The sequence below is a fragment of the Zonotrichia leucophrys genome, chromosome 2, assembly GCF_028769735.1.
Source record: "Zonotrichia leucophrys gambelii isolate GWCS_2022_RI chromosome 2, RI_Zleu_2.0, whole genome shotgun sequence".
In the NCBI taxonomy this organism is placed as follows: Eukaryota; Metazoa; Chordata; class Aves; order Passeriformes; family Passerellidae; genus Zonotrichia; species Zonotrichia leucophrys.
In genome coordinates, this window is record NC_088171.1 from 104,575,741 (window position 1) to 104,602,623 (window position 26,883).

The 26,883-nt window shown below is 38.7% G+C and overlaps 1 protein-coding gene across 2 annotated transcripts in view; it reads right to left on the reverse strand.

Annotated features, from left to right (window-relative positions):
- The window catches only part of SMCHD1 (structural maintenance of chromosomes flexible hinge domain containing 1), a 69,139-nt gene extending 43,863 nt beyond the window's left edge, over positions 1–25,276 (reverse strand). The window contains exons 1-13 of one of the 2 annotated variants that reach the window (XM_064705933.1): positions 24,891–25,276; positions 13,178–13,253; positions 12,581–12,742; positions 9,911–9,993; positions 9,674–9,804; positions 8,033–8,147; positions 7,760–7,879; positions 4,706–4,872; positions 2,410–2,503; positions 1,948–2,158; positions 1,001–1,118; positions 730–913; positions 37–234 (exon numbers count right to left, since the gene is read on the reverse strand). In XM_064705933.1, coding sequence (XP_064562003.1) covers positions 37–234; positions 730–913; positions 1,001–1,118; positions 1,948–2,158; positions 2,410–2,503; positions 4,706–4,872; positions 7,760–7,879; positions 8,033–8,147; positions 9,674–9,804; positions 9,911–9,993; positions 12,581–12,742; positions 13,178–13,253; positions 24,891–25,070 — 1,839 coding nt within the window. In that variant the 5' untranslated portion in view covers positions 25,071–25,276. Of the gene's footprint in view, positions 1–36; positions 235–729; positions 914–1,000; positions 1,119–1,947; positions 2,159–2,409; positions 2,504–4,705; positions 4,873–7,759; positions 7,880–8,032; positions 8,148–9,673; positions 9,805–9,910; positions 9,994–12,580; positions 12,743–13,177; positions 13,254–24,890 lie in introns of those variants that run through there. The other variant, XM_064705934.1, reaches the window with a different exon arrangement.
- Positions 25,277–26,883: the final 1,607 nt, after the last annotated feature.

The window sequence follows — 26,883 nt, forward strand, 5'->3', positions numbered from 1 at the left end:
ACAGTATCTGCCTTTCATAGGGTTTAACTAACTTACCAGCTGTCCAGTTTTGTATATTTTTCCATCCCACTCTATTGCAGCATACATTGTCCAAGGGCTCTGCATTCTTTTGGATAATACATCAGTACGTACAGTTATTCCTTTGAAGACTGTGAATTTTATCTGTTTGTCATATTTTTCATGACAGTCTTTGAGCCACAGAGCAAATTCTCTGTCAATTTTCATTCGCTGCTCCTATAAAGAGATTACAAAATAAGTACATATTAACAATGTACTATAAAATCTGAATCTGACCACATCAGAAGCCTGAACAGTTGTAAGAGTACAGAGATACTGTACTCAAAAGAAAAGCCAAAAAGTCACACACACACAAAAAGAACAAACAGAAAAGAAGAAGAAATACAGGAACAGAAGCAAAGAAAAAAAAAGGATTCTTCAGTCTGAAAACTTTTAAAAAGTTGAGGAAAAGTACACTTCAAGTCAAAAAAAAAGTGTTTCCCTGAGCTAGGAAGAGGGTCTTTCCACAAAAATGACATATAACAACTAAATAAAGTAATTGTTCAAGAAAATAAAAGGAAAAATACTGAGTCTTAAGTTTTCAGATTTAAAGATTCAGCTTTACTGCTCACTAAACCAGAGACATGAACAAATAACCAGTAAGCAAAGGTTTCTGTATTACATGCACTGAACTTCACCAAGAAGAAACACTTAACAGAATGCAGTAATTACCTGTCCATTGAAGATTCTTGTGAACAGAGTATTCTTATCCTTTAGTTTCAGCTCCAGATCCATGAAAGTGAGTTTGTTTGTGCTGACCTGGAACTTATCATTGGTAAACAATGCACCAGAAATTCTGTTGTAGCATTCAATTGGTGCCAATCCTCTCTTCTTTGGAGGAGCGCACCAGTCAAAACTTAAAAGGAGAAAGTCATTACAATCCTTTTTCATAAAGAGAGGTTTACGTTATAGAAAGAGACTGTACAAACACATCACCACTTACTCTTCCACAGTTGTGTACGGTATTAATCTTCCATTCCAAAAACATTCAAAAATAGGCCTTTTTCCTCTGGCACCTTTTTCTACTAAAAAACAGTCATCGTCATCATCATCATTTAATCCTTGTTTAAAAAAGAAAAAAAAAGAAAGATAGTCTCCTGAATATATTTCCTTAAAAAATTAATGTAATATCAAAACCCACAGCAATCTTAATGAAGTACTATTGTTATTATATTCAGCACAGTAGCAATGCACATTATATCAAGCTCATTACATACAATATTACATTTTTTTCCTGTTTTAGAAATAGCAAGCAGAAAAACTAAGAAAAATTCTAAATGGAAGTTAAATATTACCAAATTCGAAATTTTAAAATTTTGAGTGTTACTTTTTCCTTCCTTTCAACTGATGTTCTTCTAGTATCATGAAATCTTGTCCCAATTAACTCAAGATTTGTTTTGTCAAAAAAAAAAACAAAAAAAAGAAAAAGCACAAGGAATTTTAAAACCCCTAGCATTTGAAAACTCACAACTGAGTAAAAGAAATTTTAAACTAAAGACTTCAGACTATATGTTGTCCTTTGCAGTATTTCGATACTATAATCTCTTGAATCTGTATCTCTTGAAATCTCTTGAATCAACTGCTCATATTTTATTACTTTGTTGGAGCAAAGATGCAATCAAGAAAGTGCAAAGTTTCAACTGGAGTACATTCCCTAAGAGTTTATAATTTGGGATCAGATGGTGGTATGCCAAAGATCAAGTTTACAGGAATGAGTTACCACAACAGAAAATTCACAACATCTGTTCATCCAAAAGAATGTGAACTTTTCTGTTCTGTCACAATCTAAATCAGGTAATATTTACACTTCAACCTAAAGTTGTTCTGGTTTTTATTTCATTAAAATATTTAGAGTAGTAGGACTGACAATCAGCAAAGCATTTCACTTACTTGATGGAAAACATGGATCATCAGGGTATGTTTCTTTATCATAAAGGAAGGGATGGTATCGGATGATGCCTTCAACTATACCTTCTTCTTCAACATGTGCCTTGAACTCAAAACTATCTGCTGCAGTATTTATATACAATGTCTGCATGTCATCTTTGATCTCCCTCAGATTGACAATCTTTGGTACTTTTCCCTTTTCAAACATTGAAATCTGGAAAAAAGGAAAATAAGTTGATTTTCCTTAGAGGAAAAGACTTACAGTAATAACCACTTTGACAACTGACTGTTAGCAAAGGAGTTAGTTCCTACACAGCAATGCTAAACAGAATGACCTCAAAAAATTAAACTACATACACATCTTGAATGCCGTATTTTAAAAGGCATGATTACAGAGAAACAGGCACAATATAAATAAGTTGGCATCAAAGAGGACTTTTGACTAACATGTATAAAATCTCTTACCTCAATATCGATGTTGTTGAAAGGGCTTACTTCTTTTGTTGCAGCATTAGCTTCATTTCCTTTTGGTCCATGGATATAATAGTGATAGATATGACTGAAACACATTTCAGAGAAAAACCAAACCAGCAAGTGAAATTTAAAAATTGCACATTATAATTTAAAAAAATCTAAATAAGCTTTTATTTTTATTAAAATATAACTGGTTTGTTGCACTGTTATAAATCAACTCCTTGACAACATATATCTGGTAATAAAGGTTTACTAAAGGAAGTGACTCCTTTTCATTCTTCTCATCTCTGTCATGCACAATCACACTAGGACCAATTTTTGGGTAAAATAACTGGAAACAAATTTGAAAAAAAATGATTAAGTGAAAAAAAAAATACAATTGTTACATGGCTACAGATCCTTTACATCAAAGGGTCAACTAAAAAAAAACTACTGTAAATTGTTCTGCAGTCTGGAAATCAGAATTAGAGTCACAAATCTTTCCACACTTTGTCTCTGCTATCAGTTTTGTATCAATCATCTAACAGTAACAGAAATATGTATCAAACAATCACTATCCTTACATTATTTACATAAATTTGAATATAGGTAGGAGTCATGGACGTGATCTGCATAATAGAAATAGTTTTTCAGTTGTAAACATTGCTTTCTAATTGGCATTTTTCCTCATTTAACAAATTTCAAAAAATATATATGGTCAAATAGATTAAATAATTTCATAGAGAAATGCAATTTGAGAAAACTGAGGAACTCAACTCCATTTACTTCAACTTTTCAGCTAGCTAATTCTTTCAACTTCAAAGACTGAATCCTTAAACCTCTGGGAGATGGTCTGGAGAAAAATGAGATTGTACTAGTCAAGGGGACTGAATGCATGACTAAAGACAAATGCACCTGCAAGTTTACAGCTGCTTGCCTTTGACCTCCACTGCACTAAATGTTCCCCAAAGAGAAATCCTGGTTCCCAGAAAAAGGCTCCTCCTGGTCTCATTGCTCAGGATTTTATAGTATGTCCATATTGCTTAGTATTTTGTGTGCATTTCTTCCAGACTTCAAAAGGCAGTCTCCTGGCCTTAAGACATTGTTATTTTAGGGGTTCATCTCCACTTCAAAGCATCCAAAATAATGAGGGCTTGTGCTGCAGCGCATGAAAGCGGAATGAAACTGGTACCCTGTATGTGTGGCCAAAGGCATGGCAGAAGGAAATGGGGAAGTGCTCGGGGGGGGGAAAGGGCCATTGCAGCTGAAACAGTGACACGGGACTGTGCAGCACTGGAAGGCTAAGTGAGCGGTTTTACTGTAACAGCTACAGGGCATATATCTGAATAATTGCACCTGGGTTCCATCTCAGAGGCAGCTCTTTCACTTCAAGAGATGGTTAGAAAGAACTAACACACAGTAAAGTGTGAGTGTTCACTGGATGAGCACCTGGAAGCTAATGAGGGATCTAAATTATCCTCTGCAAGTAGATGTTGCATTTTCATGAGGTTAAAAATGGCTTTAGTAACAAGTTTTTATGTGCAACACTGAATGATATTTCACATAGTAAGATATTACCTAATTCTTATATTAATCCTCTTTTTAAGTACATCTATTATTATCAGATTATAGGTATCACAAAAATAAAATCATAGTTTGAAAACAAAGTTGTGTAGTTTGCCAGATTTCAAAACTGGTCTAGGCCTTTGTATTTCAGTTTACATTCACAGATGGATCCATCATCATAACAGGTAAGCCCAAACTATTCACTGGTATCTCCAGGCTCTGCAGGCCCACAGATGACATTATTACAGTACAGAGCAGATAGTGTCATATATCCTTCTCCCTCTTAAACTGGGACGAAGAGCAGTACCTTCTTTTGTTGTTGTTTAAAAAGTCAACCAATCAAAAGATCCCCTAAAAGTGTAAATTAGGAGCAAGGCTGTGAGAAAGGTTAGGAGCACGGCTGTGAGCAAAGTAACTGATGAAGTTCTTAGTAACTAGATAAACAATTTCTTACATTAGTAATACACCATTAAATTAATAGGCTACTAAAAATTACAGTGGATATGTATGTAAAAATTACAGTGGATTATGTATTAATCATCAAGTCACATCTTTGGTTGGGGGTGCCCCATTCAGTTGTGTTCATTACTGTAAAATTGGTTAGATAGGGAGGCTAATTGAAGTATTAATGGCCTTAAAAAGAATAAGGCCAATGTCAAAGCACAAAAAATAAGCATTTCATAATTACTTGACTTTGTTAGTAGCCCACTTTTAAATGAAATCTTTTAAATCACCAACTTACGCCAGCTGCCTTGTCCAAAGATGAAAGTAGTTTTTCAAGTACTGCATGTGATCTGGTTGTACACCTGTAATGACAACTGCTGTGAAACTCTCTTTATCCCTTTCTTCTAATATTAGATTATGAAGAAATCTTTCATCATCACTTGTGATGTGAGTAGAATCAGATGGCTACAAAAAAAGTAAAATAATAAGAGCAGGGATGTAAACTGAATTTCCAAATGCCCATCAACTTGAAAGGGATTAAAAAACATAAGAGAAAAGTAATACAGAACACATGATGCTAAGTATCACAAAGGATTAAAGCTTAAAATAAAGGTTTCCAAATTAAAGTCAACAAGCTGAGAATGTGACATCACTAATCCAGTTCATTTTCAACTCACTTTCATCACAGCACCTAAAGTGTGCCGTCTAAAAATGCATTTAATCACACTGAATGTAGTAGCACTGTGTAATATCCATGTTCTCATCCATCAATTGGAAGCATTAAGTGGGCAAGACATTAAGGCCTCTTTAAGAAAACAAAGCCAAAAAAAGTTATTGGCTTTTAAAGGGATAGGCTACTTTCTACAGCAGAAACTCAAGAAGAAGAAACAGTTTTGTTGTAAAAGAAAAAAAGGTGAATCCTCAATTCCAGATGAAATGTCAAGTAGCCTAACAGAGAGAGAGATTCCTCATTCCAGAAACTACTGACTGTCTTTTCCTGAATGGATGCACTTTGCTCTTTTGACAGTTTTCTAAAGTGCAGGAAGACACAGTGGTTGATGTCATGCTTCACACTGGACCAGTGAGTAATCACTTACATTTTGTACATCCAGAAAAAAACCTCTATTTTTAAAACAAAGATTAAGATATTTCTAGTGAATGCAAACAATTGCTACAACTGAGAAGATATGTTGTAGTCAATGCAGCTACATGCCTTATTTTGCAGGAAAGCAGACAAACCCCACATCACTAAGGCATGAAAGGAGACATGTCCTACCCAATCAGTTAGGTGAAATAGTTAAGGGTGTTCTATCAAGACTTACTTTCCCCAGGGAATCAAAGAGCTCTCCTTAGCTAAAAGGATAATTAAACAATTTTTGAGACTTTTCGTCAAAGAAGACTACATCTCTTTTTCCTGCCCACAGCATAGCCTGGTCTATTCTATGCTAGTGATGGGATTGGCAATAATAAAGAAAAGCCAGAGCTGCTTGGTCCTCATCCCCATGTGATCTGACAAACCTAGAAGCTGCACACTTATGCTGAACAAGTGCCACTTTGTACATCATGGAAGAAATTTACCAAATTTCTTGACCAAAAGAGCCTCCAAAATATCACTGCCAAATTATCTGGCTGCCTTCCCACTACAGATTACAAACTACCATGGCACCTTCCCCTACATTCCTAGCATCTATCTCAGCTAGAAAATAACTATTTACTTCTTTGCAATATTCAACGGTCCAGAGAAATGACTGCAGTGAAGAGAGGTGACTATTACCCATCAAGGAAAGATGACCAGCAGGGATACCATTAATATCACTTCTCTTCAGTGTTATGGCCTTGTTCTAAAGTTTTTTGTTTCACATTAATTACACCTTAATTTCTTTGCAAAAGTAACTTCCTTCACCAACTGAATGGCTCAAAGGCTCAATTATTCTTCTCACACTAGTAATCCATTTACAAATTTCTACTTCTGCCACAGTATTCTCTTGCTGATGTATGTGCAGTGCAGACCATTTTTCAAGTCTTTAGCGAGATGCATTCACACATTTTATTTCACACCAATATAATGAACTGGCCTAGGTATTTCAATGATTTGCAAAAAAATTCCTAAACCTGGGTTTTAGGAATCTTTTAGGGAAACCTCTATTATCTTCATACCTCACCTCTATTACTTTTCACATCATCTCCTCCCTGTTGGATAGTTACAAGTTATCTTTTTAACTCTAAATAGAATTTTACTTGCATTTTAACACTGTCAATTTAACTTTGATTTTATATTATTACCACAACATTTCAAACAGTTGATTGCACCAGCTTCTTGAACTCTTTAGTAGTACCTATGCATCTCATTCAGCTACTTTCTTCCAACTTATGCGTGCCTTAGTTTGTCTTCTACTTTGTATCATCCAACCTTGCTCTTTAGTATCAAGCAGGGAGGGAAAGCATTTGTACCCTTTACAATAAAGCAGATTTTGTAAGCTTTTATTTTCAGTTTCTATTTTTTGAGTCTGATATTGTAGAGAGAATAAAACCAAAACTGGCAATTCATTTTTTGTTGCAACTCAATGACCCAGAACTGGCACGATAAAAACCTTATTTACCTACTGTTCCTTTCTCATACATACGAAACACCAAGAACACTGACATAACCCACATGATATGGGCTCAAGGTCTGACTACCCTGTCATACACACCACCCATTTTTCCTCCCATCTGCACCCTTAGCTACATCTTGGCCTCTCCCTCCTTGCCCAAAAATGTCCAAAAATCAGTTATTTTCAATCTTCCTCCTTATCTTACAGCTTTTTTACTTAGGCTCTTTTTCTTCATGAAAAGCATCAGGACTGTTGAGTTTAGCTTTCAGCTAAACAGTTTATTTATTTTACAACATGTATGAATATTTATAAAATCAATCGGTTTTGTTGGTCTGCCTGGACTTCTGTCCAGTATACAGGTCAGTCATACGTATTTCTAAACAAGTACAATTTGGTTCCCTAATTTATTCCTTACTGCTTCAGAGAAAATTCATTTTAGTTTCATACGCAACAAAAAAAAATGTTGTGCTTAGAAAAGCATTTTAAAGTATTTTTCTTAACCTGACATGCAAAACTGTAAAGCATTTCTGTCATTTAACCTTAACTGAAAAGAGGAAAAAGCATCACATAAAAAAAAGGCATAAATTGTCTTTAGTGTCTTCAAGTTCTTGGTTACTTCCTTTTACACTACAGGGTGCAAATGATTCACTAAGGTGAAGATATCTCCAGATAAGTATTACAGGAATATTACACAGTTAAATCACATTAACCTGGGAAAGGCTTTCATTTATAAATGTGAGAATCTTAAGGCTATTTACCTTTCTGTTTCGAATGAATCCAGTATATATTGCTTCTTTGTTTTTCTCCTTCTTTTCAAAATCCTCTTTAGAAAGGACAAGTTCATGAACATCCTGAGATGCTGCAGGTTTGCTTATCATCTGATTTTATTAAAGAAACAGCATTTAAAAATCAAAATAAGACTTAAAATTAGCATCATAAAATACTTAAATGCTGTGATTAAAAGTTAGGAAGTAACAATCTGATTGTGTGCGAACGTTCTAAAATAAAATTAAAGTCAGACATTGACTTACTCTGGCAGACTGTCCCACGAAGAACACTGCTTGCTTGCCTCCAACTCCAAAATATGAGATATCACTATTTAAACTACGAGGCACTGGCAGAGGGCGTACATATCCTGAGTGATCACTGAGAATAAGAGTGTCTTTAATAAATTTTTTCAAGACAAAAGTAATTAAAAACCCAAAGATACTTTTGATCTAAAGCTTCTACCAAATTCTTCCTCCTAGTATTTTGTTAAAAAATCCTTCGCTTTATACCTTTTAAAACTGCAAGCTTAAAACATATGTGCCTGAAATTCTGGATGTACTCTTTTTAAAAGGATAATGACAGAGTAAGTATTTTCCCAAGTCATCTTATAAAACATTTCTGCCCCTTCTCACAAACCAAATCTTACTACATAAAAATGGCTTAAAAAGCAAGCCTCATCTTTCTGACAGCATCCTTTCATAAAAATACTTTTAAGTCAAAGTGGAAAATAATGCTAACCAACTATTAAACGCAGACTTGGAGAGATAACATATGCTGTCAGTATGTCATAGAAGTCATGCATGTCTTCTAAGTCACTTTGAGCAGCCTTATCTAGTTTAGGAAAATATTTATTTTTATAACACAGCAGTCCCAAATGAAAATAAGGTGTAGATGGCATCCTACTATAATTTAGACCTCTGTTTCCATAAGTGGTAATCCACAGTTTAAATCTGCATTTTAGGAATACTACATATTTCTGTTACTAAACTTGCCTACAGCAATTTCAAAAAGCAGTAAATTTCTTTACAAGTGACCCAGAATCACTTTTTATGCTCTTATCTAAAGATGCTTAAAAGACATTGACTTTCTATTTGGAGATGTTTTCAATTCCCCCAGCTATATTATCACTTCCCACAGCCGTATTACTTTTTACACTACCTGTTCATATGACAAATTAGTTATGACTGAGACTGTAATTATCATTTTCACATTTGCGATACTAGACTTAAGGTATTTAAAATATGACCAAAGCTCAAAAACTGTACATAACTGATTTTGTGCAATTTTATACACTAGGATTAAGCCTGGCTGTGCAGGTAGAACATCTCTTGAGAACAGACTCAAAACTGTAAAGTTAATTCATATAAAAAGCAAAACCCACCATAGAACCTCCACTTTCTTTTTTAAATGCAAAACATTTATTTTGTGTAGCCTGCATAAAAAAATAGACATCTCCAGATATAATTTATAATGCATTATACAGAATTAAAATTTAAATTAAAAAAAGAAAATTTGAACTAAAACCATCTGTTATTGCAGTAGCTTAACAGATATTGAATGTATCATTTAATGCACTACTGAAAGGTTTTCAGGTAAGAGATGAACATGGAACAAAAATCCCCTGCAGGACAGAGCATGCCCCAAACTGTATGCAGGCAAGCAAAAGACAGTTTAGAAAAGGTCCCAAGAACAAAAAAGTATTCAGTGTGTCACAATAATAGAAGACCAGTTTTGGGTCATAAAGCTTCTCTATTGCCTACTCAGAAAAGGTATGGGTCTATTTATGTAATCATAAAATGACAGGGTTTAGCTGAGTGCTGGTATACAGCTATGCCTTAAGAACATATTTTACAGACCTTTGCAGAGCTTGCTAATTGTTGTAGAAATATATAGAACTTGCTAACCTTTCAAAGTCACCTTGTCTTGTAAACTTTGACAATCTATACACAGCCCAGTTGTTAAGCTGTTTAGAAGTCATTCCACTTCCATTATCAATTACAGCAACAGCTGGTTTTCCTTGGGAATCATCAAAGAGCTGTTGGGGTAAAAACAAACAGCACAAATCAACAAGGAGCAACAGGGGGGGGAAAAAAAGGATAATGCAAACTATGTCTGAAAACACTGAAGTATTTTTATCTTACCAATTTTATCTGTATACTCCGAATGCCAGTATTTTGACAGGTAGCTGATAGAGAATTGTCAATCAATTCAGCAAGGGCAAATGCTAAAAAAATTGACAAAAAAACCCTATTAGTGCTCAGGAAACAGACACCCACTTATAGTAGTTTCTTTCAACAATTAGGAAAACACATTACCTAAACACAGACAAGACCTAAGCCCAGTCAGAACAATCAAAATCACATAACATCTTGTTTAAAAAAATGAAACAGCTTTTTTACATGTACTTTATAATTTGTTTTATCACTAAGCCTCTCATATCTCTTAATGGCAATATCACAATTATTAGAAAGAACAATGATAAACTAACCATCTCCTTAACAAAAGACAGATTTGTCCCTTTCATGATTAGAAATTAATTTTTATGATTCATATGTGAGTCAAAAGTACCTAAAAATAGACTTTGACTTGTTAAAATATTGAAGGAAGAATGAATTAACTCAAGAAAACTAAATTGAAATTTTGTGAAACATTTAAAACTACAGTGTTATTTTTTTATAGAAAACAAAGAAAATTGTAGAAATGGTTGAAGGATTTCAGTGAATGGTAAATACAACCAAATTTCTGTCAGATCCATGTTGCAATACACTGCAGAAACAGTCAGGCAAACTGTTTGCACAAATTTGTTGTTTCTAACCATTAATGTTTGGAGCACTTACCTAATTAAAGTAAAACTACCTAAGTTTACTGGAAAATTGCATTTAATCTGAAAAAAATACATGACTAGCTTTAGTGAACAGACATTTCCAGTCAGTCTCTTTAAAAAGGAAACCTTATTTCCTACAATTTGCAGAGTTCTTCAGAATGCTACAGTGCAATTTACACTGGCCACACACTTCAGACATGTAAAAGAAAACTCTTGAGTATCATTGTAACACAGCAACACTGAAGCACATGGCATTTTCCCTCAAGGGGTTATCAAAGTACAAAAACAGTTCTGCACTTTTTTGCAACTTTCTGCATTGCAGAGTAGTTGAGCATCAGTTATGTGATCCATATTTACTATTCCATAGCAAAGAACAATGGTCCTTCACCAGCATTCAGAAGTGGTTAGGCATTGGTTTAGTACTTCTGTCTTCCCCATGTCAGCTGCCCCTGGACCTCCTCACCTCACATTTCATTTATTTAGGATGCAACTTTTTTTGTCATCCTTTTCTAATGTATCTGTAAAACCCTTATCATCCCTCTTCCCATCCCTTGCCAAATTTGCTCCGGCTGTTCCTGATCTCATCTCTATATTGCCAGGCAATATCCCTGTATTATCCTCTAGCTTACTTGCTAGCTATTATTGCTACATTATTCTCTAGCTTGCTATTATTCTATAGCTTGCTTCCACCAGCTGTGCAATTCTCTCTTGTGTTTCAGTTTGACCAGGAGGTCTTTACTCTGCCATGCTATTCTCTTGCCTTCTACACCCGATTTCTTCCACATAGAAATCAATAGTTCTTGTGCTCTGAAAAGTCATTTAAGCAATTGCAAGCACTCTTCTACTCCTTTATCACCAAGGGTGTTCCCCGGTGTCCCATGAACCACACCCTTTAACATCCTTTAACAACTGAAAGGTCTTTTCCTAAGGTTTAGAGTCCTTACAATACTTTACACTTGCCTATTTAATCAAATTCCACCAGGGTATGGTTGCTACAGACCAGACCCAGCTTGGCCTTTCTAGTCAGTTTCTGTGTGTTGCAAAGCCACAGGTCCACTACTGGCTGCTAGCAGGAATAAAGTGCACATCACAGATCTCCACAGAATGCTTGTTCTCAGTGGCCTTACACAGCAATTCCTGTGCACAGGGATGGATGTACCACTGACTCAACACTACCACCAAACCCGAACCAAAATAGTGCCTTTGCTGGGGCACAGAACAAATTATGTGCACAGAGAGGAAAGGGGAAAGACTGGTCCTTAAAAATAACAGCTGCTATTTATAAACATTTTTTATATTGTTTTAAAACAACAGGAATGGTATAATGCTTGATTCTTGATATTTTTTTGAATTTTTTTCTGTGCAATTTTGAACCTGCTGTACCTGTGAACTACATAGTACTTAGAAGGCAATCACAGCCACAGACAGAATTTTCAAAGAAGCCATGAACAGAAAGTAATCTGTTCAGTAAAACAATACAAAATGGTGGTTACATATTTCATGCACTACTTCGAAAAAAAACTGATTAAAGCAGCATCTTTTTAAAGAAATACTTGCTCTTGTTGGTCAGTTAAGCCCTGTAGCACCTGTAGATGGGAGGGCACAAAATATTCTATAGTAGCTCACACAAAAACTGTTCATTAAATTCAAACACAAAGTCTACAGTTTAGTACAGGAGACAAAAACTTGGTAACACAAATTATGTCTGAATGACATGCACAAGATTATTCAGGCTAAAGTTATTTTACATCTAAAATACTCAAACTTCTTGAACCTGTATTTGAGAAGGTATCTCTATAAATCTGGATTCTTAGGTAGCTACTTTTAGTAATTTTAAAAAGAAAATTTTTTAGGAAGAACACAGTAAACTTTTCTTTTACAGTTAAGACTATTTTTTTAGCAGCTATAATTTTAAGTTGAATTGCTCATAACCACATTATATTCATACAAACATCATTTACACAAGATTATTTTTGCAGGTACTTACGCAAAGGATTTTGGCCCTCGCTGGCATAGTACTCATACATGCCACTTTTGACAAGTGTGTCGTAGTGGGGCAGAAAGTCAATTCGCTCCTTGGTTGCCAAAAGCAACATTTGATCAACTGACTGCAGCAGATATAAAGTAACTCCATCGTCAACAAGCTCGCCTGCAGGGAAGATGCAATGTAAAGTACATTGAAGAGCACTGCATCAGGCAACCTCTGCTCTCAAAACAAGTACGAGCATTGCCACAGGTAATCTGTGTATTGTCCTAAGCATTTAACAACAACATTTAAATTAATATCTTTTCACATTTCCAAGCTTTAGAATGCAAGTTTTCTCAAGTGACAGCTATATATATATATAATTTTTTCCTATCATTTACAGACTTTGTGACAGAAGATACTTAGTATAACTGTTATCATACAAACTCATCAAAAACATGTTTGTGAAACTGATTTTGAAGCAATTTTTGGCAAATGATTACAAGATTTGTACTTTCAGTTAATTACTGTACATCATAGAGCACAAACAGTTATCATGTGACCTTTTTGATCAATATAAGAAATAACTGTAATTATTTTGTCGTCTAAGATACTTACTGAAGTTACCTTCTGTGATTTCCTTCCTATTTGTTGTGGTGATAACAAAGGTTTCATCAGAAGGTATGCCAAATGCCTATAAAAATTGAAGGTCATTTAGTTATGATAACTAAGTAGTCCAAAAACTATTCAGATACATTAAAACAAAAAAAGGCAAAGTCTATTTACTTTGTCACAAGCTACTGATGAGTAATCACATAACCTCTTAGAACACAGTGGAATTTAGGATCGTTTGTTTTCTCAGTTTAACCAAATCTGTTCATACTAGGGTATGGTCTTTTAACTGCATAAAATAAAAATATGCTCTAGTGAGCAACAGGAATTTTAAGGAGGAAGAACTGTCTTATAGATAACCCACTTGAGGGCAGAGGAACAAGACTGTGAAATTACAACAATAGTTATGATCTAGAGGGTGTCCCATATTTGACTGCACTCCTGAGACACCAAACCAACCTAATATTTCTTAACGTTGGATATTGAAGTCTTTGTTCTTCAATTATATCATACATCTAAAAAAAATATATTTCTTTCAGAAAAAATTCTTTACTGTTAAAAGTCAAGTTTATTTTTCTGAACATAAACAATCTTTGCCACTTTGATGTCTTTTTTGGAATGTGTTTACTGTAGCTTTAGACTTTTTATCCTGCTTTCTACATGCATTTAAATGCATGCTTTTACTTTCATTTTTGCACCCTGATGTCCAACACTAATCTCTTTCCCAAAATAATAAAATAAATATCTGTACCTTCTCCTGCCTTTCCAGTCTTTGAAACTCAAGTAAAATCAACCCTGGTCTCATCAAACTCCATCAACCCAGTCAGTCTTGCAGTGACAATTCAGACAGGTACTTGATGCACTTCCAGCCAGATTCTGCCCTGAAGGAAGCTCCAGCATTCTCTGCAGCAGCTTGCCCTCATCACTTCCCACATCTCTCTTTCCATCCCTATTACTCAGACTCATGAAAATATTTTTAAACCCTACTTATGGTTTCATTAAGAGCCTACTTTCCATATTTCAGTTACTTTCTCTCTGTGACCACATTAAAGTTAGTTATTATCCATCAGCAAAATTAGAAAAAAATGTTGAACTTCTCACAGTGCTTGGTGCAAGTGAAATTAATGCAGATGACAGAGACTGATATTCAGACTTAAGAACCCGGAGTAATACTTTTTAACTCTTCCGAATTCAGATCACTTCAATTTTACCTCTCACATTACACAAATTTCCACACAGCAAATCTGTACAGAAAAAACTATAAAACTGCTCAGAGCAAGAAAACTAAGCATTAAAATATATGGATTTCAGAAAGCTAACATTCTACAGTGTCATTTGAGGTCAGTGGTTAATACAGAGTAACTGCTGAGTTTTACATTTGAAAGCACAGGCAAGCATCTTTCCCTCCAGCTATAACTACAGCTTCCTTGTTTTGTCACTCTCCCAAAGGCTCTTCTGCTCTCACACCCTTATGAAGAGTGCAGTATTTACTTTAAGGCAGCAAGAAGTTAGGATCAGCTAGTGCAGGTACAAGGCAGCAGCCTGCTATGGAAGCAGGGGCAGCCTCACCCTTCTGGTCCTCCCCCCCATTCCACAGGAGAGCCTCAGTCAAACCAACCCAAACAGCCTGGCAGGCTATGCTTTAATTTCCTGGGTGAACCCAGCATTTCAGCGTCCACTGGCAGCAGGTCCTTTCCACTTCACAAACTACTAGGTAGGTACACACACCAAGTTTGGCAATCTGGACTGCAGATTACTGTTTTTCTTGTCCATGCCACAGTTTGACAGGCCATATCCTTTGTAAACTTTGGGGATTACTCAGTTTGAATGCTTCACTTCTATATTAGACTTACTTGTTTTACTTCCTCCCTCCCCCTCTCCTACATTCTTGGTTATCCTAGTCCCTGTCTCTTCCCACTATGCCAGGTAGCAGTGAAGCAGCTGCACAGCTGTGCCAGTATGTGGACCTGATTTCCAGAACGAGAAGCTGCTGGTGATTCCTGAATTAAAGTGAACCTACTGGGCAATTTACTTGTACAGTTGGCAATTTTCATTCAGTTCTAACAGACAGTGTTTGGTCAAATGTTTAATTTCTCAGTAAGATTTGTCCATGTAAGAGATAACATGGTATCTTCTGTTGGTAAGAAGTTCAGGTTTCACTGCTATGTCTTTTTCAGCCCAGCATGGTGCCCTTTTCCAAGTAAGTACTGAAGATGTACACAACTCAATTTGATAAGATTTATGAGACAACCCAGAAACACATTCATGTGATAAATCTGTGAGTTATTCTATGATAATCCAGACACACAACCATGATGAAGCTTTCGCTGTCACCAAAATCTTCAAGAGTACAATCACTATGCTCAGAAATGCCTCTGCACATTCACAGTGAAAGAATGTTTGGAAGTCAATGCGTTCAAACAACTAAGTGAAAGCTTTTATCTTTTTGTATACAAAAGAAGAGACGTTGGGGAAAAAACAGATACGAACTTCAAATAAATCCACAAGCTAGAAAAGGCAGACGTGAAAAGGCAAGGAACTCTAAACTGTTGGTTACATATTATCACTACATGTAAATGCAAGAGTTAAAATAGTACAAAGATGAACTGTTACATACATAGAGAAGAGAAAAATTACAGCAAAAGCCTAAAAAGTATAAATTATGTCAACAACCCAAAATTTTAATATTCTGGGAAAACAACCATAGCTGTTGACTGAAAACCAAATGAGTTGCTAAACCACACTTGGAAGTGTGCTGAGCGTACGCTGCCGGGCTTTGATGTCGGAGAGCTGTAGGGGTGACCAGTGTGAGAAGAGACAATCAATTGCCCTGAGACAGCCATAGCCAGTTGCAGATAGCTCTCAAATCCATGCAAATTACCCACTCCTCCCCCAAATTTCCACCAGAAGGGCGCATGGTGCTTCTGCTCCAACTTGTGAGGGAAGACATAGAAGAGACAAAAGAGAAGCAACAGAGGAGATGCATCAGGAGACATTGCCCAGGACAGACCCGCTGAAAGGATGTTCTCCATACCAGAGCAGGGAGGGTCCCAAAGGTGCTGAGGCCCATGGAGGACCCACATCAGGGCACAGAATCTCCTCTCTATGTCCTCCTACTCCCATGGAGCTGAGACCTATGGCAATTCATCATAGGAAAACCAACAGCACGAGCAGCAGAATAAAGTCCTGCACATGCCCTGATGTCTCACACCACCTGTTGCCTAAAGGAATTGGGATTGACCATGAGATGTGCATTGGGAAAACAAGGATAAATTAAACTAGGAATGGGAAAAGAATGGTGTATGACAGAAGATGAGTTTGGAAAACGGGAAGGAAATCCATCACTTCTCTAAGTGATTAATTTCCCCCACAATCAATCATCAGAAGTTTGTATTAACAGGCAATAAGTTAAATTAAGAAAAACAAAAACCCCTGAGTTTAGCCTGTTTTGCAATCAGCAGGATATCAATTCTTAAACCCATGGAATGATACAGATGCAAAAAAAGCTGCCTGTACAAACAAGAAAAATGCCCTCCTTTTAACTGGAGGATCAGTCTGGAGCACCACCTATGTTTAATGATAAATAAAGTTAATAGTTCTCAATCTGCTGGTAGATGTTTATGACATGAGATTTATATAATGCTAAAGGAGTTTGAGACAATGTCACATGCCCAAGAAGCTTTCAGCAGTGCACTTTACAGGTATGACACATGAAAGCATGAACGAACTGTGGTATCTTTAACCCTTACGTCTGAACCCAGAAGCACGGTTCAGTTTGTGTACCAGCTTCAGTCACAGGTTTTCTTCATAAATCAAAAAACCCCCAACAAACCTCAAAACAAACCTCAAACCATAGATAACTCCTCAGCAGCTTACACTTCTGTTTCTTTTCTCTTTCACATATGAGCACAAAAGCTCAGAAGTTTTACTGCTACTTGATCTACACACACAGCAAGTCTTACCTGCCTACTGAGCCAATTAAAACACTCAACATGAAGTCAACATAGGTTTTGCCTCTGGATTTGCTAACTGCCTTGGAAAAGGTGCTCAAAGAGTAAATATTTAACTTAGTGTGTGCACCACCACAGCAAGCAGTCACATGAAGAGGCCTGAGGCGGTAAGTGAAGGAGAAATAACATGCTGTAAGGACAGAGTCATTGCCCTGCTTCCTCCGGTCCTCCTGGTGGTGACTTTTAAAACGGAAGGAACAGAACACTCTCCAACATGACAAAGGTAGAACAGTGAAGCCAAGACTACAGTATCTTCAGAAAAGATGTTTAACCTCTTGGAATCCAAACCTTTCCAACACAAACAGTTGTTCCCTACAATATGCAACTTCTGTACCCTTAAAATTCTGCATCCTCTGATCATAACCAATCCAAGCAGACAGCACATGAGAATAATGCGAATAAATGGCTGCAGGCCTTAGTGATGCAGCCAAAGGATAACAGAGACATAACATCCATGGAGTCACCTTCCACATCCAAGAAGTATTTTTTCTGACTATTAGAACTGTACTGCCAATAAAAACCTCTAAAGTGGAACCTGAACTGTATTAGTTAAACATAAAGAAATTTGATAACGTCATTTTCAATGCTCTCCTTCATAGTTATACACTTAGCTACCCAACATGGCAAAAGGCAATATAGCTTTTAAAGTATTTCAAATTGATCCAGCAGCTGCTTTACAAAAACTTGTCCAGGAAAAAATGAAGCTAAGAGCCACACCCAAACACTGAGAAGGCTGTAGCCTTCTCTAATTTTGCACTGATTAACTGAATATCCCATGCTATTTACCAAATTATCATCTGAAAGACATGAATTTATCAGTTAATTAGCTCACTTAATGAAGATTTATCAGTCCAAATTGAGAGAAATCTCTTACATCAACAAATCAATGAAATGACAGTACTCATTTACGGGAAACTTTTTCATTCTCAAATCCCAGATTTTCAAGCCAAGAACTATCTTTTGTATCATCTCTCTCAACTATTCATACAACTATGTAATATTAAGGTAATTAATAAAAGTAGCAGATATGAAAACTAAAATATAAAAAGATTAAGTGGAGACCTTGTCAGAAGTAAAAGAGAACTGTACATGCCTCATAAAAATGCTAATCAAATAAACTTTTCCAATCCACTGTCAGGACAGTTCTCAACACAATGACAACTTGCTGAGGATGTCTTAGTGAGGACTTGGGACTAAGCACTCATGGTAGCAGGGCAGGATGATAACAGTCATCTCTAATCATAATCTCAATAAGCTTCCCTAACGGCACAACACAAACTTATATATAATATAGTTGGACACCAACAAAGAGGAATCCAAAAGTCTCTAGAAAAGCACTAAAATTAAAAATAAAGATAGAAATTATTTCTAAGCATTTCTTAGAGCTAAAATCAAAAAATTATATATTAGAGAAATACACAGGAGCCTGTGTATTCTGGTCAAATGGTTTTTAGAGACTGTCTGCAGACAAAAACCTGCAATGAACACTAACGCTCTAAAAATATTTTCCAACCATCCTTTATTGACAGCACCATCTCCATCTAAAGAACAAATTACAGAGGATAACATTTGCAGAACTTCAAGGTCCTTGTCCTCTGTCATACTTAAAAGCTTCACTACTTTCAGAAGTTCAGTTGATACACCTCTAAATATTTACGAAAAGTAATCAATAAAAGATGTTAAGAAGTTAAGAACTAAGAGTTTAACAGAAACACCTAGAACATTGCTATGTATCACAAGATCCAGTAATAGAATAGGTTTTTGAGATGCCTTAAAGTTTTATCACAATTTTGATGGAAAAAGAGAAAAAAAGAAAAGAGGCAAATGGTATGACACAACATCTCTACAGAAGTCACAAGTGTATTTGTCCAGAATGATGCATCACTCAGACATCTTTTCAAGATTTGCAACTTTTAGCAAGCAGAAAGAAGCTTGGGACCCCAGAATTTCTACAAAGAGCATGTTACTAGACTTAGTCTGAGTCTAGACAGTAACTTCCACAAGATCTTCACACACTACCATATCTAAAATCACAATCACAAATACTCAGTGCAGCTATCAGCCAAAACGTGAACATTAACTTCATGCCAGCTTCTCCTACCAAAATAGTTTGTATGGCACCACTTGTTAAAGGAACAAGAATTCACAAACCACTCTTCAAAACCAAAAAATATTTCGTCACATCTAACAACTGCACCTGGATAACTAATCCTAAAGACTGCAGGTACTCTTCATCTGACTGTGTTGCCAACACTTGAATTTGACCAGGAACCTACAAGCCACTCAGCTTTCCAAATCAACTGATGCACATAAGGCTGTACCCAAACGCACAAAGGTAGGCAAACTGCATCCTTCTTCCCACCAAAACATCAGTAACAATTTCAGTGATGCCTGAAATACAGTGTGACAGTGTTGGAAAAAAAATTACAGCATTGCTGCATCTTACAGTATTTCTAGCAGTGTCTTTAAAAATCAAAGAGAAACTTGCTTTGTGTATGCCTAGCATGTTTAAAATACATATATTCTTAGTTTCTGGTTACACAGAATTGCTAAAATTGCTAAACAAACATAGGGCTTAAAATACAAAAATACAATTATTGCAAGATGGACTGATTTTATCATTAATGGACATATCTCTATTAAACATTTATCAGAATGATGCTTTGGTGGTACAAACTTGCAGAAGTTCCTAATATTTATTGTTTGATTGCAAATAATTTGATTATACTTTATTTATTGCGCATTGTAAGCAAATATTCACCAAAATTTTCACTTATTTCTTGTCTTGATTTGATATTACACTTATGCTTATTTTCCATGCACCATCTTAATGAATATCCTTTTCTGCTTCTTGGCTCACTGAGACATTGGAATTTATTTGGGTGGATTGGCAAAATCTATTTAAACATCTATTTAAATAGTAAGCAGGTTAGGATACAACGGGAAGCTCGACAAAAGACTAAAAGCAAAAAACATTGTTTTATTGTGATATTTGTTGAGTATTTAATTACAGATATTTACTTTTTACATAGATTACAGATCTATGCTTTCTTTCTTTTACACAAGGAGATCACAACAATGAGGAGAAGCTTCAGAAGAACTAAGGAAGCATTCACCAATGACTTTGGATCCTATACAAATAGTTACCCTAATCTCAGTACCATTAACTGTCTTCAGACTGGTAGTTCACCTCAAACCCTCTTAAAAATCCCTCCATACGTGGCTAAACTTCTGTGCAGTTTTCAGCACAGACACCTTTCTGCTATCAAAGGAGCAGGACCTCTCTAAGTGACTGAAGGATTTCTGCCATCTCAGCAACAAACTGAAGTGTTCCAGTTCCACTGTGCACCTGGATAAGGTGAGCAAGGAATCTCAGATTAGCTGCCAACAGTTTAGCTACATTTTGCTTACTGCTACTAAGTATTTTTGAATTATACTCTAAAGATCAGGACAAGCAGTAGGGTACAGACCTAACAGAAGACAACAATAAGGAGCACAAGAAACTGTACTGCCAAGAAGAAGCAACACACAGCACTGAACCCCCTTATTCACCTTAAAACTTCATGATTCTGTAGACTGAAATTATATGACTGCTCCACATGGGCACAAACCAAATACTCAAGCTAATATTATTCTTAATTAAGAGCTTTCTGCTTTAGGATTGATCACTGCAAGGATGAAGAACAAAGACCATATATATAAGCGCCACCCTCTTAAAAGATTTTTTTTGCCTAAATTTTCCCTTCTGCAACACTGAAAGGCTAATTTATCAGTATATAAAGCCACTTCCAACTACAGAGACATGCATTAACTACTTAGGGGATAGTAAAAAACAAAAAATTTGCTTAAAGCCTCCTCCCAAAATTTCAAAATTTAATTAAGAATATTTTAGTAATAACAGAGGAATATTTTATATGACAACAGACACAACACGCATAAGCTCCTAAATCAGCCTCTGAAGTGGCTGAATCAATTTTGCTCCACAAACACGAAAATATCTTCTCTCTGCATTATGAAAAAAAATCCCTAAGTCTCAGAAGTAGCAGCCTAAGACCATGCCTTCAGGTACTTAAGTATTTTCAACTCAGGATCATTGCATACCACAATCAGGTTTAATTTCATAATTTTTGGTAGGATTTGACTCCTATACATCCAGATCTACCCAGAAGAATCCTCTTGTGCCACAGGAAGATGTTCACAACATACACAGTTCCAAGACCTTAATATTTCTGGCATCCTTGTCATCCATGACCACATGGGAGTGCCTTTGCTGCTACACTCACATCATTCAGTTGCATGACAAATTCCCAAAGTCTATTGAAAGCTGAGCCTGTACTGAGGCTGAGCCACCAGACAGGAGACCCGCGGAACCAACATTGCTGCATACTTGATATCTGCCCAATCAAGCAGTCTGACAGTGCCTAACAGCTTTAATTGTCTAAAAGTGACTACAACATTCCACTTCAACTTAGTATGAACTAACTCAAAATCCGCTTAACAAAAGAATCATTCTTCCTGAGCTTTCATTACTTCCCTGCAGTTTTCAGCACCACGAACCTAGGAAAGTCTGTCCCAAGCCAGTGAACCCATTCATCACTTTCTCCTAAAAGTAATTAGTTGCAACTTTCAAGATGCCAGAAATGGAGAACTTTGGAATGCAACACTCAGAGAAACACAATTTACAAAGCTCCTGGGGCACTGAGAAGCTAAAATGTTCTTCCAGAAGTCCTAGAACTTGTATATTGTTGGTGTGGGAGGCATGAGGTAGCAAACATCCCAACCCTCTGCCTGTCCAGTTTTCACTGTACCAACATTTAGAGATCATGCCAATCCATCTGTCTCAGCCTTTTTTTAGAGTCAGATGCCCCACATATCAGATGATGACAGTTCCAAAGTGCAAAGAGTCATTACACTGAAAGTAGCAGTGACAGAGGCATCTCTGACCACACTCACCGATGGCAAATGTTATAGGTAAAAGTTAAGTTACGTTAAATTAGGGTATAGTTCAATTATATTGTATTAATTATGTTATATTAATTGCATTATGTTAAGGGGAGGGCTGATTAGAATGTTCTAGGACAAGGCTCCAGGGTTTGGTGGAAGGGCGGTCTGGCGGGGTAAGGCGAGGTTGAAGACGGATTGGATGGAAGATCTGACCAATCATTTGAAGCCCTGCAGAAACGATTGGTCCAGAATGAACGGCGTTAAAGACCAATGAGAAGCCTGGAAATGGACCAATCACCATGCGGATCCAAAATGGACCAATCCTGGACTCAAAGGGGGCTATAAATGGGGGTTGTTCAGTTGGGTCGGGGTTCTTTTTTTGGAGACTTGTTTTGTGGGGGAACCCAGTGCACTTGGGGTTAGCGCACTGTTCTGGTTTTGGCTCGCTGTGTGGGTGCCTGGGCTTATCCTGGGTACTCTGTTCCTTGCAGCTGTTTTAATAAATGAGAACCTCTTTCTCCAGAGAAAGTTTGGCCTCGTTCATATTCATAACAGTAAACACATTATTGGAGAAGGTCTTTCTCTAAGAGAATAATCAGCTGAGGTTCTTGCTGCATAAGTTTGTAAGAGCACAGACTGTTACCCTTAATACGCAAAACAGCCACCAGGACTGGTGACAAGGCTTATAATATTAAACAGAGTAAAAAAACTATACTTGAAAATTTTACTTTCACAGGCAGCACATTCAAACTCAGCAAGGTCTGCTTTGCAGCATCAGGCTTCTCACACGCTTGGCTGCCCATGCAAGAAGTCTGCCTAACAGCATTAAGGTACCAACTTCAAAACATCAAAACGTTTCTCTGGTAAAAAAATCCCCAAAGCTGTTTGTACCCAAGATGTGTCACAGCTGGTGATGATGGCTTAGTTCTTAATAAAACTGCAAATATGCCAAAAGCTCTGTGAACTGAACACCATGTGGACGTATGGAAACATTAAGTCACTGGAGTGTGCAGTATATGTAAAAAAGCCCAGAAAAGACAGACTCCGTTCTAGAACAAATTGTAAATTAGCGTTAAACTCAGCTCGTCAATAAAATACAAAATTAAAAGAGGGGTGCGATCATCAGGTACATATTTGCCTCAACTACTGAAAATACTTAGTATTCTTGAGCCCATCTGCTAGGTGTAGTTGTATCTATTAAGACAATTCTAGAAGAAAATTATGTAACACTCATGAATTACTCACAGGAGATACAAACCCTTGGAAGGTCATGAACCCACCCCACAGTCTAGCTTTTCAGAATGTTACACTGTAGTGCATTCATGTCTTTATCGGGCACGGATCAGACAAAGCAAAACACTCCACAGCCCCTTTATTTATGAGTACAGAATCAAAAAGGCTGGAAAAGACTTCCCAGTCTTCCAAGACTTCATACTCTCTAAACCATATCATATCACAAAGTGCCATCTCCACTCCTTTTGTGGACACTTCTAGCGAAGATGCCTCTGCCATGGCGATGCCATTTTGGACACAGAACTCTGCAATCACAAATGACAGCTGTCTCTGCTGACACTGGAAACTCAAAGCTTCCATCACAGTAGGAAGCCATTACAAGAAACACTGTCTAGACATAGAACAATTTATACACTACTTATTTAGTTATTTTTTCCTCAATAAATATTTTGCCTGTATCTTCTATATAATTATCATCACATATAATTATATTAATTATATATTTAATCATGATATAGTTATATTACATATAAAAGTGATACTTGGTAGTATTTATACTGTTCATAAATAATCGATACATTTTTATAAAATTTAGAAATAATTATATTTATTAAAATGTAAACCGGATATTTATTATAATCCAATCTATATGTAAAAAAATAGAATTTACATGCTAGAAAACGAAGTGCAAATTATACTGGATAAAGAAACTAAAATTAAATTTTTTATCAGACTAAATTAGTACAGAAATTCAGAGCTGATTTTCCTGCGCATTTCACATGGTGAAACATGCAGGCAGCTAAGAGGTTTATGGCATTCACGACTCGCTCAGAAAACGAAACCATGACAGAAACGGGCGATGCCTACTGGCAGCGCCAGCAAACTACTGGGAACAGCCCGTACGCGGAAAACAATCTCCACCTTCCCGAGCTGTGAAGACGGAGTAAGTTTCGTTTCGCGTTACGACAGAGAAAAAGAACCGAAAGGACACGCGACAGAGCAAAGGCGCCGCCAGACACGGTATTTAAATGGCAGCCACGGCTGCAGACGGGAAACGGCGCTCATCGCCGACACTTTGGACAACAGAAACAGAGCCACAGAACCATCTCGGTTGGAAGCGACCTGCGAGACCCCCGAGCCGGCGCTGTGACCGAGCACCAAGCACCGCGTCAGCTACAAACGCCCTCCGGAGCGCGGCACCGCGCCCGCCGCCGCCGCCGCTCCCCGCGCGGGGGCGCTGGGGGGCCGCCCGCTGCCTTCCCGCCCGCCGCCAGGGGCTGCTCCCGCCGCCGCCCCGCACCGGCCTCTCGGGCTGCGGGAGAAAGGCGACGGCGACGGGGCGGCCGCGGGCTCTCCGCCATGGCCGCCCACCTATCCCGGCAACAAAGCTGGCGGGCAGGCGGCGGGCGCGGCGGCCCCCGAGTAGGCTGTGACACCCCCGCCCCGCCCCGGCCGCCCCCCAGCCCCAGCGCCTCAGGGACGGACGCTCACTCGTGAAACAACGCCACCGACGCGCCCGCCCTGCCGCGTACCTGGCAGACGGCGCTGCGGAAAGCGCGGTAGTTGTCCTTGCCGTAGCTGAGCACTTTCTCGTCCGGGTCCGCCTGCTCCCGGCGCCGGTCGAAGAGGAACACGGTGCGGTCCCCGTTGCCGCGAGGGGTCAGCAGCGCCGGCCTGCGAGGTGCGCGGCTGCCTCCCGCCGCTGCTGCCATGTTGGGGAGCTGAGAAGACTGAAACCGTCCTGCAACGATGGCGGCAGCGACGGCTACTACTGCCGGGCCCGCCAGCGCCCCCGCCCGGCAAAATATGTCCCGGCAGGGGAAGGAGGAGGCGGAGCCGGCCCGGAAGCCGGGGAAGGAGGCGCCGTGGAGGCCCGGAAGGAGAGGGTGGGAGTTAGGGAAGGAGAGGGATGGTGGTGGCTGCGCTGCCGGCAGTGCGGAGTGGTGCGAGGGGGCGCGGGGCGGGCGGGTGGGAAAGGCCTGGCAACAAAAGCGCCACTTCGGCGGTGTGATATCGGAATGAGTTAGCGCCCTCCGCGTCGTTCCACTTCCGCCGCCGGGTGGAGCAGGAGCGGGATCGGGATCGTCATCGTCATCGGGATCTTCATCTTCGCCGTAGAAAGCGCAGGCGGGGAGGGCCATGGTAGCGCGTACTGCGCCCGCGTTCGCCGCCCGGCGGCCGTTGCGCGCGTCGCGAGCGGGACCGGCGGGCGCGCTCCCGTCATCGGGCAGCGGCCAGGGAGGGACCAGAGGTGTGAAGTCCCGCTTCGGCTGCCGTAAAATGAAGCGGCCAGTCTGGATCCCAACGGTGTTGTTTTACATTATCACAGAATCTCAGAACGGTCAAGTTGGAAGGGACCAGAGTGGGTCACCTGGTCAAATCTGTGCTCAAAGAGAGTCATCCCAGAGCAAAGAATTGTGCCCAGATGGTTCTTGAGGGTTTCCAGTGGGGGAGACTCCACAACCTCTCTGGACAATCTGTTCCAGTGTGCAGTCACCTGCACAGTAAAGCTTTTCCTCGTGTTCAGGTGGAGCTTCCTGTGCATCAGTTTCTGCCAGTTGCCTTATGTGCTACTGCTTAGAACGACGGACGAGAGCCTGGCTCCATCCTCTTGGCACCACCCTTTAGATATGTGCACACATTGGTGGGGTTGTCTCTTACTTGTCTCTTCCTGAGGCTAAACAGGCCCAAATCTGTCCTTGTAAGAGAAGTGCTCCAGTCTCTCAATTGTCTTTGTTACCTTCCACTATATTCACTGCAGGAGATCCATGTATTCTACTGAGGAGCCCAGAACTGGACATGGAACACCAATTGTGGCCCCATTGGGGTTGAATAGAGGAGTAGGATCACCTTCCTTGACCTGTTAGTGATGCTCTCTTCCTAGTGTATTCCAGGATCCCTTTCTTGGCCACCAGGGGACTGCTGGCTCATGGACAGCTTGTTGTCCACCAGGACCACCAGGTCCTTCTTTACAGAGCTGCTTTGCAGCAGGTCGACCCCCAGTTTGTGCTGGTACAGGGTGTTATTCTTCCCATGCCAGAACCTGTGTGTACCTTGGTTAAACTTCAGAAGGTTCTTTGTCCATTTCTCCACCCTGTTGAGGTCCTTCTGAAGGATGGCACAGCCCTCTGGGGTATCAGCCACTCCTCCTAGCTTTCTGTTACCCGTTAACTTGCTGAGGAGGCCTCTGTCCCTTCATCCAAGTCATTGATGGACAAATTAAACAGTACTGGACCCAGTATTGAGTTTTGGGGGACAACACTGATGACAGACCTCCAAATATACCCTGTGCCACTGATCATGACCTTCTGGGATCTGCCAGTCACTTAGTTTTCAATCTACCCCACTGTCTACTCATCCAACCCTCACAAAAGTGTAGCTGCTTCTGTTCCAAGGAGTCTTGGTTTTGAGGAAAGGATTGTGATGGCATGTAGGGGAGGTTTGTAAGTCAGTAGAGGTGACAAATAAGTAACAAAAAATCTTGACTTTTGAACACTTCTAAGGTCTTCTGATGTCCAACCTCAA